This window comes from Triturus cristatus, chromosome 3_2 (assembly GCF_964204655.1).
Source record: "Triturus cristatus chromosome 3_2, aTriCri1.1, whole genome shotgun sequence".
In the NCBI taxonomy this organism is placed as follows: Eukaryota; Metazoa; Chordata; class Amphibia; order Caudata; family Salamandridae; genus Triturus; species Triturus cristatus.
The window spans coordinates 335512520-335527459 of NC_140584.1; the positions used below are offsets into that span (position 1 = coordinate 335512520).

At 44.1% G+C, this 14940-nt stretch overlaps 1 protein-coding gene across 1 annotated transcript in view; it reads left to right on the forward strand.

Moving 5' to 3' along the window:
- The first annotated feature begins 2078 nt into the window (after positions 1-2078).
- LOC146857316 (RH-like protein IC) overlaps positions 2079-14940 on the forward strand; it is a 382142-nt gene continuing 369280 nt past the window's right edge. Inside the window, exon 1 of the mRNA XM_085647814.1 lies at positions 2079-2299. Coding sequence (XP_085503940.1) covers positions 2155-2299 — 145 coding nt within the window. The 5' untranslated portion in view covers positions 2079-2154. The remainder of the gene's footprint in view (positions 2300-14940) is intronic.

Below are 14940 nucleotides of genomic sequence, written 5' to 3' on the forward strand. Positions count from 1 at the left end.
CTTTTTTTTTTACACTAGTAGCATTTACTTTTGGATCTGACAAATGCCACACATATGTTGAAAGTATTTAGAATGCTTACGCTGTCACGTAGGATTTACCTGATCTGTCCTCTGACGAACCTGAATGTCAACAAACGTAATGCAGGCAAACAACGAAGTGTGAGTAATTTACACGCCCAGTGAGGATTTGTTAATATATTTTTTATCCGGCAAATATAGCCATAAAAAATGTCACAATACAGCGTACGGTTAAAATGCAGATTATACAAGCAATGCAACCATAAAAATGATATAAAACACGATAAAATCGTGATAACATATACGATGTGAGCTGTACCACGCTATAAAAAAATCTCTAAATTCATAGCCAAATAGGGAAAGGATCGCATATACAATAAATACAAATTTCTACATACATTCGGACTTCCAGAGCTCAAAATGTCCTCGAGAGGTGGGTAACATCGTATTTCTGCCCCATAACCCATTTTAGATTATTACCAATACATTCAATGACTCCTGTATTCAATGAGTGATTAATTTACACGCCAGTGAGTACATTATGCAGCTGTATAGACACACTTAAGCCCAGGGCTCGAGTCGGGGTACAACGCGGGTGGACGGCGTCCCCCCACTTATTTTACCGGGAGCTCGATAACAGGAGCAAATGGAGCCAGACATTCAATCTTTGGCCTCTCTGGGGCGAGATCGGAGCTCATTCAGAACGCTGCTCACGCACTGGCTTCTCTGATGCAATGGCATCTAAGGGGTGAGCGAGGGGAGACAATGAGTCTGATGGTGCAAGCCACCTTTCGTGACGTCCCTTCCTGTCGTGACGTCAGCGTCCCCCCACTTCTTTTTTTAGGACTTGTGCCCTGCTTAAGCCCTTGTGACATATGCACAAACTCCCCAAGGGTAGGTAACTTTTTTTTTCTTCTCCAGATAAACGTCTGTCAGCCCCAAGGAAATGTCCTTTCTCAATCGGGCCTGTAATGAATGCAAGAAAGGAATATGTGATTGCGGTTGAACCCAGGCTGGAGCTGGTCTGTGGGGTCACTAGGAAGAAAGAGACTATGGAAGCAGACACGAGACGGATTGGCTTGCCAAACACGGGCACTTGAGTGTTCGATGGAGACACGAGGAGAGAGACGGGTGAACTTGAGGGAAGGACAAGGGGAGTCAGAGAGACACATCGAGATGAGACAGGCATGGAAAGAAACGTACCTACTCTCTCAGTCCCGTAGTAGCGGACCGAGCAAGGGCCAGGGAGTAGGGGCCAGGCAGCTACCCTTTGCAGCTACTCTGCAGCCCAAGCCGAAAGCAATTTTACTGGCAGGTACAATTTGGCTGCAGACGTCCGCCTCACGTGGAAAATGTGGGAGCAGGAAAACAAGGACAGTTATAATTGAGTGTAATTGTAATTACATTAATATAGCGATTGCTACCCCTGACGAGGAGTCGAGGCGCTTTTAGGCGAGAAGCACGCTGCTCCAGAACCCACAAAGTATTATTGGTGAATTAGTGTTGGGAAACATGAAATTAATTTGAGCGGCAGACATGTGAGTGAATGGTACCCTGGGATACCACTGCATCCAAATTGCAATCTGGTCTTTAGTCGTGAGTATGAGGAAACGTAGAGACCCTTGAAGAGACAGGGGAACATGGAGACAGGGAAACATTCACAGAGATGAGCAACACTGGTGAGAGACCGCCACAGCCAGGGGCGACTCTGGGAATGGGATGACACAGGCATTGTATCCCCTCCGCCAAACATACTGGTGTCTGCAGGAAACCCTACAGCCCAGTGCCAACGCACCACGCAAGTCCACAGAACTACAAGGTACTGGCAATGGCCGAAGTGTGTTTTACAAATGTAAATTGTTAAGTAACCTACAGCAAAACATACTGTTGTTCCCCGATAGATTATGGCTTTTGTTGAAACCTTTTCTGCGGTGAAGCGGTGGCTGCCCGCTCACTGCTGGCACATGCCAGTTGGTGGGCACGTTTGCTGTGGCTGCAACAGATAAGCGCGGTGAAGCCTTGTTGACGCCTCTCCCGCGCGCTTCTTATCGAGACCTTTTCGCTCGCAGGAGCTCCCCGTCGTGTGTTGCTCTGTAACTTGTTCTAAAGACATCACGTTTTCTTATTTTTGCTGCCATGGCTCCCAGATATGCACCAAACATCAGACGTCGGCTGCCTTGGATTTTACTGTTCACAGAGACCGTATTTATAATTATATTTCTTTTTTTGTTTACCTTTGACCCCTCAAAGAGTGGAAATGGGAGTACCGTCGCATATGCAGGTACGTTTGCAAAACAGTTTCTCGCTAACTAGGGATGCGCTATTGGAGCCACTGAATAGAAAAAACCCTGTCAGGTTTTCCGGACACGGACAATAAAAATGTATATAGCGACGTTCTTGCATGTTAATTGGTCAATGTACAAATCCATCTGGATTTTACTGCTCAGGGCCTGGGTCAGGATTTCGAGGAGCCCGGCCATAGCACCCTGACAAGGGAGTCTTGTAGTCAGTGTCATGCAGAAATTGTGGTGTAGGATTTCTAGTACATTTTATTTGTAATGGATCTTCAGATTGATTTCTTTAGCATTTATCTTTTTTCCCCTTATGTAACGTCATTTGCTTTATGTTTTTGTTGCTATTAGTCTGTGCTTTGGTTATTTTTTGATGAAAAAAAACTACACCATGTTCAATTTTTATGATGCTGCTATTCTAAAAAAATCTATAAAGATATTTATTTTAAAAACGCTTATCCCTCTGTATTGCAAAAGACTGTACTCTAGGTCTATACAACACGAGTACAGGAAGTAGTACTAAAGGGTAGCAAAAGTGCAGAGGGCACAGTCCTTACTATTCGTACCAGTTGTGTAAGTGAAAGAGTACTACTGGAGTACTACTTACATACTCCAACATGCCTTTATGAATAGGCCCCAACGAATTAAAGAGTATCATTTAAAAATTCAGTAAATACTTGAAAATCAATGTTGGGCACCCCTGCTGTATGCTAATATGCATACCTAGCTTTTATTATAGTTAATTTGAGATCATAGTTTTAAAAATCTGCAAATTGGTCACCTTTATAATGACCTACTTAGTTGCATTCAAGAAGAACATTAGGAATATTTTACTGCAGGTAGCTTGAATGAACAATGTTTGCCCAAAGTTTATAATAAAAGGGATACCACAAGGAAATGGCTATTTCGATACCCAAGCGTAAAATAGCTGTGGGTTGGATGTGTAAGGAAACTAGGAGTGTATGTATTTTTTATTTCGCCGGCCTAGTCTGCTGAAAAAACACAGTTTTGCGCTTTGCAAGATAGCTGAAGTTGTCCAACTTCACCCTAGTCAAAATTTTGTTCCGCTCCCTAAATAATTTTCTTTGCTGTAATTCCAGGCATCTAGTCCTGAGTAACAGAAATAAAACCCAATGGCTGCTGTCGGCCAAGTTACATGCTTCCCTTTCCCCAAAACAGAGAGTCTTACCCTGGGACATCCGCATTGGGAAATGGTAAAAGCTGAACTTGTTAGTCCATGGTTGACTAGAAGCTGCAGTGTGACACCCTGTCGCCCTTTCACTGCACCAAGATTATTCCCACTGCAGCACAGAGCCTCTGTTTTTTAGTGTTTTTTTGTAAAGCTTCCAGAGCTTCGTGCTTAGATACATATAGTATTTACATATAGGGGCTTCCAGCCAGCTTTCTTCATTCATTGGTTTGTTAGTGTGCCCTTCAAGCATTTGTTCCGCCCACCACACCCTAGACTCTACACACAAGAGGCAGGCATGCTTTTGACTTTGTTCAGTCCTTTTATATAAGAGATATGCATGTGTGTAGGAATGTCAGATTTGTTAGTCTGTCCCAGTATTTACACAAACAATTTAAATGCCACTATTTTGTTTTGTTTCTTTTACAGCGCTATAGTGCTACTAATCCCATTGTAGTGTCAGAGTGCTTTATACATACACATTATACATTGACAATAAATGATGTGTGTAAATCAAGGGAATGTTACATAAGATGGGGAGAGTTACAAGGTGTAGGAGCCACATGTCCTTCTTGGCTCACTGTGCTATATTAGAAGAATTACAATGTATGAACTGCAAGTAACAAAAGGATCTCTGTGTTCAAAGCGCTAACTCACTTGCCCATTTACATACAATAAAAATCTGTCATCTGCGCGTTACATAGTGTGCTTTCCAGGAGACCTATTAACCCTCAATGCTACTTTGATCCAAAACTGGGACTAGACAAAACACAAACCTCTCCAGCAAATAGTTATTTTACCATTATTATTATTCCCTGAGCTTTACTGAGCACACAAAGATCTCTGCCACAGGTGCCTTAACCCCATGATATTTTAAAATACAGACTTTGCAACCAGTTGAGTAGAACAGATTTACTGCCGCATTTCTCCTTGTTGCCAGTTTCTTTGTGGCAGGATTTAAAAAAATAAATACATGTTAAGGCCCTGATTTTGCATCGGGGTTGCATAATTTTTTTGCACAACCCCGAAGCAAAATCTAATTTGTTAAATATTGTAATGAGCTCAAATGTACTTACGATAGACCTGCTAAACAAACATATAACTTTCATGTTTGGTTTCTTGTGCTACTGGCAGTGACTAATATTGATTTTTAGTTTTTGTTTTCAGCGGCAGTCATTAAAGCTGTGAGATAATTGAGAGGATTTGTTAAATAATTGATAGTTGCCCCCCTATTGACCTCTTCCTCGGATTCCCTCACTGCCACACTCCACAAGTGCCACTGATCTCCCCATAGCCCCTCCCCCTCGTGACCTCCTCCTCGGATTCCCTCACTGTCACCCTCCACCAGTGCCCCTCATCTCTCTGTAGCCCCTCCCCCTCATGACCTCCTCCTCAGACTCCCTCTCTACCACCCTCCACCAGTGCTCCTCGTCTCTCCCTAGCTCCCCCCCTCCACCCCATGACCTCTTCCTCGGATTCCCTCACTGCCGCCCTCCAACAGTGCCCCTCATTGCTCCATAGCCCCTCCCACCACCACCTCCTCCTCAGATTCCCTCGCTGCCACCCTCCAACAGTGCCCCTCATCTTTACGTAGCCCCTCTCTCATATGCATTTCATTTGTTGTACAGCGCTACTCATGTCAGTGTAGTGTGTGTCAGTACTTTACACCACGCACACATTATACAGAGACAATGAGTCATACAAGTATGTAAATCAGTCTACAGGGAATGTCACATAAGCCAATGAGGATTACAAGGTGTATGAATCACGTCATACATACTGGTGGGCAATATATTTTAAGAGGGTTTGGTGTGGGGAAACAACTTTAGGATTTAAAGAGTATTACATGGGGGTCAGCTTTACTGATAAAAATGTATATCTGCCCAAACATACTCATTTCAGCAACATTAGAATAATGAAAGACTGAGGAAGTTCTAACTATATCACAAAACAAAAATAAGCGAAGTTCTAACTACACCATTCATGTTTGTATGCAGCTCTTTGGTGACAGTTCATTGGTCACTGTCCTATGTTAGGATTGTAACTTCTGAACTGCAAGTAGCACAAGGATCTCTGTGACAAAGGCAGTAACCCACTGAGCTTCCACATAAAATACAGTTGATCTGCATTTAAAAACTACGGACAGACAAACGATTGCCCTCCAGCAGGATCATTAATCACCAGCGTTATCTGGGCATGTTGTGTTGTCTTATTTTATCCTGCATCGGTCATGATAATGATAAAAAAATTGTTTAAATGAAGCACGCACAAAGTATGTGTCCTGCTGGTCCTGTGCACATTTTAAATCGAAAAACAAATAGTGACAAATTCTCCTACCTACTTTATTAGTCAAACTGTGTCACAGCCTGGTGTGATAAACTGCTGCAGGGGTCGGGAAAGGTGACAGGAATAAACAAACTTCTTTTCTCCTGCACTGCATAGAAAAGGAAATATCCACGCAGCAGGACAGTCGGCAAAGGTTACCGGTGACAAACAAAGGATTTGTCCCTTTCGCCATGTGGAGATGGAGGGGTGAAAAAAACAAACAAAGCCTCGTTAATGGTCTTGTAAAGACCTGTGAAGTACCCGGGTGCGGCTGCGATAATCTCAAAGCTGTCTGTGTGTGTGGGAAGCTGTCTCAGCCTGGGCGCACGCACACACAGACAGCTCTTTGAGCTCAATTCCGTTGCGCCCCTGCCTTCAAGCCCTCACTGCGAGGGCCAAGGCTCCTGTTGCGCGACACACCCACGAAGGTCAGGCGACACAGTAACGTGTCGCGACACATACTTTGGAAAGCTCTGCCCTAGAGTATGGGGCGGGATGGTCAGCTCACTTTAACCATTGCCTTACCTCTCTGAGAGTGACAGCATTCTGTTCTTGCACAGCGTTCACTTTCACACAAAAAGTAGCCCCCTTATACAGTTTTACAAAACCCATCCAAAAAGTGAAAGTCGACAGCCATAGCCAGAACTACAGGCTGTGCCAGTGCTTGTAAAAAGCGAGTGAAGTTGCGAACCGTCAAGCCTCCCAAATCCACACAGTGCTAAGAAACTCCATTTCTATTGTATTGTGAGTTGGATCAAACGTCATCACAGGCGGTGAGACAAAAATGACAATGTAAGACGCTGATGTTTGGAGTCATCCGACAGGTATGCACGAACTGCTCTATTCTGATTACCAACTTGATGAGTTGAGAGGTTTTGTCAATGTTATTTTGGCACAAGATGAACGCTATCAGCTCTTTTCTTTCTCGAATTAAGGATGAAGCAATAAAAATACAAATAAATGCTAACCGAATTGATAAATGAAGGTTCTCCCCCTCAGATGAATGCGATTCATGGGGTCAGAGACTGCTGTGGATCACAGCTAATACCAGCTAGAGCACCACTCACTCCCTCTGTGGCGTCTGGCTGCCACAAATAATACTGATATTGTGTCTTTTGTTTTTCCTCTCCTACATCACATGCATTGGGCAAGAAAAATCAAATGGTCATGATTTTATACACCTTACATCTTAGCTTACAACCTGAAACACCTTGCCTCTCTAATACTGAAAAGTACTGCAACCAAACTTCTCCCAACTCTCTAATAGAAAACCAAACTACCTTAAACTCTCTCTGCCAATAGGCCAACTGGCCCCATGACCTTTCCAGATCTATCTCTCGCCTGAAGTTAATGCTGTCTATCTGTCATTAAACATCATTTCACCACTGAGTATTTATGTGTCCCCTGCTGCTTTCCTATCCCCATTATCTTTTCATGTGGCTCTTCTCCAGAGCATAAGCCCTTTGTAGAACACCTTGCCCTCCCCCCACCCCCCTCTGAGCTGGAAACCAAAACCAACCATTGTTTAATATTAAATCTTACAAAGACTCCACCTCCTACCTAATTCTACTTGCTCTCTTGCAACCCATTTACACCAGCACCAAAAAATATTCCAGTCACTCACCACCCGTACTGTAAATGTAAGCGACTTGTCCAGAATTGCACATATCAAACTCTTATCCTGGTATCCAAACCCATAGCCTACTCTAGGGAGGATGAGATTCAACCAAAAAGAAATGGTCGGTGTGCAGGAGAAAGGCAGAAAGGAGACGCCTTTCCCGCACATGTTCCAAAAACACCTTTAACCCCGCCCCTTCCCACAGGGAGTCCCAACCAATCCTGTGGCTGTGTCACTGTTGGACTCCATCATTCCCTCAAACCACCTGGGAAATGATGGTTGCCCCAAGTTCCCCAGCCAGCCACTGGTCAAGATAGTGCTGTCACTAGTCCCACTGGAGCTTGGGGGGCGGGATATCTTGAAGGAGTGTAAGGGGTTATTGGATGATAAATAGCAAGACGTTTATTTTCCTGAAGTCTGTGCTCTGGGTCAAAGGCAGACTGACTAAAGTAAAACAAGCATTGGCAATGCAATAGGTCTCGCATTTGCCAGAGTTGAAACTATTGGCATTGTAAATGACAATGCCTTTTATTTATCTGTTTTGATAATTAACAAAAGGCATTGTCATTTACAATGTCAATAGCTCAAACTATTGTGAATGCGAGACGTATTTCATTTCAAAGAAGCGGCTGGCATTGTCCAGGGCTACTTGGAAAGTGAAAGCGCGCATGGTACGCTGAATGAATGATCTGCCTGTAACTTTAAAAACTCAGGTACAATGCAAGAGATCGGATTAGAGGGACTGGAGGAACTTAGATGTACTATCATGATCTTAGACAAACTACTGCTGGGTAGATGGGAGGGAACCCACTAGCTGGGGCAAAAAGACTGGAACTCACCAGTTTCCAGATAGGACATTGGGCCTGAGGTTGAACTGAAAAGATTGCACACTACCTTAGCATTGGGAGCAGTATTTGTTAATTATAACTCATTTCCTCACATAGTTCCATTAATAACTGTGTACCATATTCCTTTTTTGTCGCTTATATTTTGTGAACAATATTGTGTTGTGTGACTAACGTAAAGTACTTATATTAATCTGTGAATACAAGCACTGACTGGACATTAAAACATTGCTCGCTAGCAGAAATTCCATTTAACATCTCCTTTAGTAAGCCTTGTACTGCTTGACTTTGATACCCTGATGGCAGCCGCGGTCCGTGCAGGTAACAGCGGTGGGGCAGTGGGGCCAGGTAAGGGGGGATTCTGGGGAACGATGCCGAGGGAAAATTAAATAAATAATTCATTTTCCCTCAGCATTGTCCCTCGAAATCCCCCCTTACCTGGCCCCACCGCCCCACCGCTGTTACCTGCACGGACCGCGGCTGCCTGATGGTCAAGTGCCGAAGAGGTGCAGCTGATGCTCAGTTTGGGCTTAATAGTGATGTAAGGCCCCAGGACAACAGTAGCACGAGTCTCTGATTGATACAATCTTAGCCCAGTAACATGTCTGCCCTGGGATTCCTGAAAACGTTCCCCCAGTTTCCATTGAACAGTATGCGCATTCTATGAGCTGTAATTAGCTTTAAGAGTAGTTATTAGACTGGCACGCCTCTCAGCAATGAGCTGGTATCTTGCCAACATGGCATGATCTTGCAATCTTAGTTAATGAGCATGAGGTGACATAAGCAACAAGGCTACAGTTCTCTGACACACACATTTGTATGTTTGGACTTGGTACTTATTCCGAGAAGCACATTTCAGTCCCAGAGTATTGAGGCTATCGAAGCACAGCCCTATGTCACACTATGTCTACTGGGCACATTCAAAGTCTGATGGCACTACTTGTCTGTTACTTTCGGCATCCTTTTGTTATGTTTTCATTTTATTCAAACACACTTCTGTCGATGACCATTACTTATACTGGAAATGAATTTACAGTAGTGTTACTCAGATGTAGCTCTATGTTTCAGAATAAGATAAGTTCTGAAATTACACAAAGTGGACATAAAATATTGCTAGTAAGGATATAATATTTTCTGAATTCACTTTCAGATCAGTTTCATGTTGGGGGGTCGTGCGTGGACTTGAGTGGGACCAGAAAAACTAAGGAATGGGAGGATTTCCTGTCCAAGAGACAGACATAGAGAGAAAAAGAAATAGAGAAGGAAAGAGAGAAAGGAATTCCTTTGTGTCTTGCCAGTCTAGTGACTACTAGCCTCGTGTGTGAGGCACGATTTATTTAGGAGTTTTATATAAAGCTAACCATTGCCTTAAGGCTACTTCAAAGCCAAAGTAGTGAGGAGGTTTCTCCAAACAAGCACATGCAACACCAGTCAGATGTCAGAGCACATGCAACGCCAATCAGAAGTCAGACAGAGATCAGCCTAGTTATCTCGCATAGTTCCATGGTCCAGTTACCAGTGGAGGTTGGTATAGCACCTGTATATTTGAAGGGGGGGCTCTCAGCTGAGTGTCAATTTGTGTTAAATGAACACCCCCTGCCCCCCCCCCCGCCCTCAGACCAAGCTTTAAAAGAGGCCATTATAAGTTGTCGAAAGTAAGAAGGACCTCACTCTCCCTGAATCAAACGTGAGCCCGGTGAATGTTTCTGCTTATTTTGATCTATTAAAGACGCGATTGTGGGGAAGAATGTGATCTCTATAAATGACAATGACCTACCACATGTTAGCCATGTGTTTATGAAAATGTTTTCAAAACCCAACACTAGCTCCTATTCCTGTTTCTCTGTCACATTGATTTGTGCTCGTCATTTGACACACTCGCTTTTTAAGTAGCTCTTACATTTATACAAACAGTATGAATGTGGTGAGGTGGAATTGAGGGCCAGCCCCCCAGCTCTGAAATGTGCTCCAGTACCACTGGTTATCATAACATATTCACTGCTTAGGCCATCATTTTGAGGGGCCTGGGCACCCAATGGCCCCATTGGATTCTGATTCAGAGATCTCCTAGTGAGATACATGGCAAAAGCATGCACTACCTGACGGAGAAACACAGATTCCCACGTTATTCCCCAAAAGCTCATAATCTGTAGTATTTCTAAATGCTGCAACCCCGCCTTTTCCTGTTCAGTTACCAATGCGCACAATCTTGATACCTCCTGGCACTGCAAGCAGGGGAGGGCACTTGGAGAGGGGCGGGTTTACCTGGCAGAAATCTGCCCACCTCACAATGCAGCTCTCAGTGTGTGAAGTGCTCACGATCTAATGCTCCTATCAACCTAAAATACCTCCTTTCTAGGGAACAGAAAACCAACTAACATCACTAAATTCTCACCCTCTATTGGCATATCTGCTTTCTGACCCACACCCCTTACAGTCTTAGTGATTCCTTTACTGAATGTCTCCCATTTAAGTGGCCTCATTATGACACTTAGTGCCTACTTGTCCTCTGCTTGACCTTCTATCTCATTTCATCTTAGCTACCACTCCTTCAGAGCATTTAATATCCTCAATCCCCTCCCCCCAGCTCCCCTCAATGAGCTGCCTGGTCCGTCCACTAACAAAAGCCAGTAGTCCTTTAACGCTTAAACCTGACAATAATACTGTACTTAAGAAACTCGTCTACCAAAGTTTTTAGTGCCAAGCCTCCTCGCCTTTTTCCCAGCGAAAACACCCTTTCTCATTCCCCAATTCCCTCTCAACTTGTCGCAATCATGCAACCGTGTTTAGCTACCCAAATATCCCTTCTACCTTCCTGTAGCCTTATCCTTAGACATCAACCTTGCTGCCCCATCCCAAAACTCACGATGGATAACTTAGTCCCTACTAAAACAGACCCATTTTCTTAATTTCACTTAATTCACCCATTCCATCTTTAGGCAGGCTACGCTCCAGCCATAACCCAGACCCAAACCCTTATTCACCTTTGTTGACATATGTAACCACTGTCTGACACACGTCCACCTGCCCACAGGGCTCCTGATGTATGTCAAACTACTGCTTTCTGATGGTCCACTCTCATTTGTACTGCTTCTTTTGTTAGTGCCTGCACCTATCTCCAACGTGTACTCTTTCCTCAACCTGGCTAGCACCCGATTTGTATGATGGTGGGTGGTGTGAATTAGCCAAGGAAGGGGTGATACATTCATCATTTTAGCCCTTCATTTGCCTTGCCCAGAAGATAGAAGATGCCATATTTCACCAGCAGACTAACAGCTCTGGTAACCCACTTTTCATATCACGTCCCTTCTCCTAACACCCCTACACCCTTTATGGTTCTTCTTATATCTGCCTGGCTATCTAGCAGCAACCTCCCTGTCCTACAGGAAGAACAACTCCTCTAACTAGGGCATCATACCTGCTGACACTTTTATTTCATGCATTGCTGCCTATTCCCATGCCTGAGCAGCAGCTTATGTTTCAGCTGCCTTTTCCTTGAGTTTAATCCCCCAAATCAACTCCTCAGCACTGTGTACCCTACCCTTTTAAAATGTAGCATCCTGTAGTAGTCAATACTCTGTGACCCGCCAAATCACAGGCCATAATGGCCGATAACTTTACCTATATCCAATGTCAACCCTTGCACCTGTTTCCTTACTCCACTCTTCAGCAGTTGTGCCCTATTTCCTAACTGTAAACTCCCAAGGCTATTGTCGCAGACATAAACGGGCATCCACACTTACTCCTGATTAAAACAGAAACATATTTCACCCAATGTCGCAATTAAAAACTGCAAAGTCTCACCACTCAAGACCCAATGTCTTCCTAATTTACATCTCTCCAAGATCCCTTTATAACTCACAACACTCCCTCTTTTAAGCAACTCAAAAAGCCTCAATGTTGAGCTCCATTGAATGGCCAACAAAGCCCTACATAGCGTTCACTCCTCATCAGGTGGCAGTATCCTTAATGCCTGCAGGCACTCTTGAAATGTTTCTTCCCTTAACCCCTGCTATTTTGCATAATTTTCCCCCTGAGAGGGAAGCACCTCCTGAAACTGACTGTTTCCTGAAGCTAACCCAGCCTCAAAAAGGCATGGAATTCTCAATTACTTCCTTGGAGACGAGCTCCCCTCCTCATCACCATCTCAGGAGGTCCACTGTACTCTAGTGGGGGGAAGATTCCTCTTCATTACCACCACTAGACCCAAATAACCCGCACTGTATGACTCCTGTCATGGATAAAGAAAGGGTATGGGCTGTAGCTTCTCTAATATTCCGCATCCAGGCTGCCGCTGCCCCCGTTGGCTACCAAAAGGGAAGGTTTGGCCAGTACTGTTTGGGTGGCAATGTGATTTGGCTACGATTATAACACATTCTACTGCTGGAAGACCTCATTTACCGAGATGTTCTTCCCATCAAAGAAGAGGCCAGTAATTAATTCTTGGTCACTCTGTTTCGGCTCCTAGTACTTAATAATTCCTATTTGTAAAGCACGAACATATCACACATTAAGGGTTTCAATGCGCTGGGGGCCATCAGGGAGATTATGTGAGCTATTGCCCAGAGTCACATGATACTGAGCTGAGCTGCCGTGGGCTCTGGGGATATAATCGTGAGCCCCACGCTCCAGAATCAGTTGGTCTGGCCGCTGCGCCACACCTCTCCTCCCTGTACTTGAGCGAGTACTGATAACATATGGCCAGATCAGAATTCTTGGCCCTGGCAACTGTACTGTTAGGTTCCTGGACACAAGCAGATGTTGTTCTGCTGCCTCTTTTTGACCTCTTCCTAGGCATAACTGCAAAGTCTGATGGCAATCGACCCCGTTCCCCAAAACGTGGTTCTGCTAGTACAAGGTGCCATACTGAAAGCAGAACTAAATAGTGGAAGAAAGGGGGAAAGGGAGTGAGAGAGAAAAGAGACAGCGAGTAAGTCACAATCTTGTCAAGCCTGACCCTCTCTTGGAGTTCATGCCCTTGGTGATAGGGTTTTCACAGGCTGGCATTCTCAGGCAGATTAGGCGCACAGTAAGCGTAAATAAAACACAGATTTATTTAGCACCGTCAACAGACATCAATATGTTTGCAATAATCAGACAGTACAGAAGTTTTAGCTTACCAGCTTCTGAATAGCGGGCTACTGGAACTCCATGCAACAGTTGAGAAAAGCCAAGATACTATCAACCCTGGAATCAATGGTAAATTAAATGATACTCACAAAAGGTGATGGGAGGAATACTTGCAATAAGTCTAATCACTGGCAATTGCTCAGGGTAGCATTCCAACCCATCGTTCTTTTGCCCACCATACCACCTGAGACGTGACCCAGCCACAGGCAGATCAGTCTTGACCCTGCTGCAATAAGAACAGGCCTTGCAGACAGCACCAAGTTAATGGGGGTGTACAATGAGCTGCACATAGGAAATAGGTGGGTTGAAAGTTAATTATGTCAATGAAGAAGTCACTGGTATTAGAGTCACAGGTTAATGCAATTACATTGGTCAAACGCGTGAACATACCTTTTCGAAGTGTTTGTTTTGCAGTTCCATAGGATGTAGCTCGGTCACCTGCATGGGTAAGTACACAGGTCATAAGTAGGTTACAACTGTTTCCTCGTGTTCCAGGCAGGTGGTGGCATTTAGGTTGCGATTGGCAGGTAACATTCAAAGAGGCAGCTCTTGTTTACTGAATTATTAGAAGAAGTTGTCGAGCCTTGGATTCAAAGAAGATTTGCTCTAGAGGCTTTGCTCAAGGAGGCTCGCTATAATTTCCTTTTGCTTCTTCTGGATTGCTGGTCTTGCCAAGAGTATGCTCTGTAGGGTGCAGCTTAATATGGAGCTTTTCCCAGCTAGTTAGTCAGATGTATTCATGTTTACAGCCCTGAAGACAATATAGAAATGTTGGACTTACTGTGGGCTGGGTTTCTCAAAAGGTTACAATTCTGTATTCATAGTTCCCTTTGCCCACGTATCAGGTGCATGGAAACAGCCTTTATGAAGGGCATAATAGCCTGTGATTTTGGACAATTTCTGCAGAAGGAGGATATATTTGAGGATCAATGTAGAATTTGATGTCAGTGTGAGCCCAGCTGTCATTTAGAATGAATGACTGAACGAATAACAACACTGATCAGGCACTGATAACCTCAGAAGAGGTCTCTTAGTGTTGGTCCTAAAGGAATCTAGAATAAGAGGCTTTTCAGAGTGTCATTGAAGCTGGAAAAGGTAGGGAAGACTCTGGCCTGTGGAGTAAGGAAGTTCCACAGATTAGGTCCTGCTACTGAAAAACTCACCCTCCCCTAGATTTAAGTTTTTATGTGGGAACGATGAGTAAGGTGTGGTGCTGGCTAAGCAGAATCTGCATCAGAACATAGGTCCTGGTTCTTAGGTTTAATGCGAGAAGGGCAAATTGATTATAACATGTGTGCATCCAGCACACCAGTTTGACTCTTATCCTAGCAGCAACAGGTAGCCAGTGTAGTGAGGAGTGTAGGGAATATACTGCTAAATTTTGGATCCTCTGTAGCCATGCTATTGACATGAAGGCTTCTGAGGTAATCACGTCTTAAATGAACAGTTGCCCATATTACCAACTGTAGTAACTAGGAAGGGGAGAATCGTTTTTCATGTTTTTTATGTCTTGCCTAGGCAGCA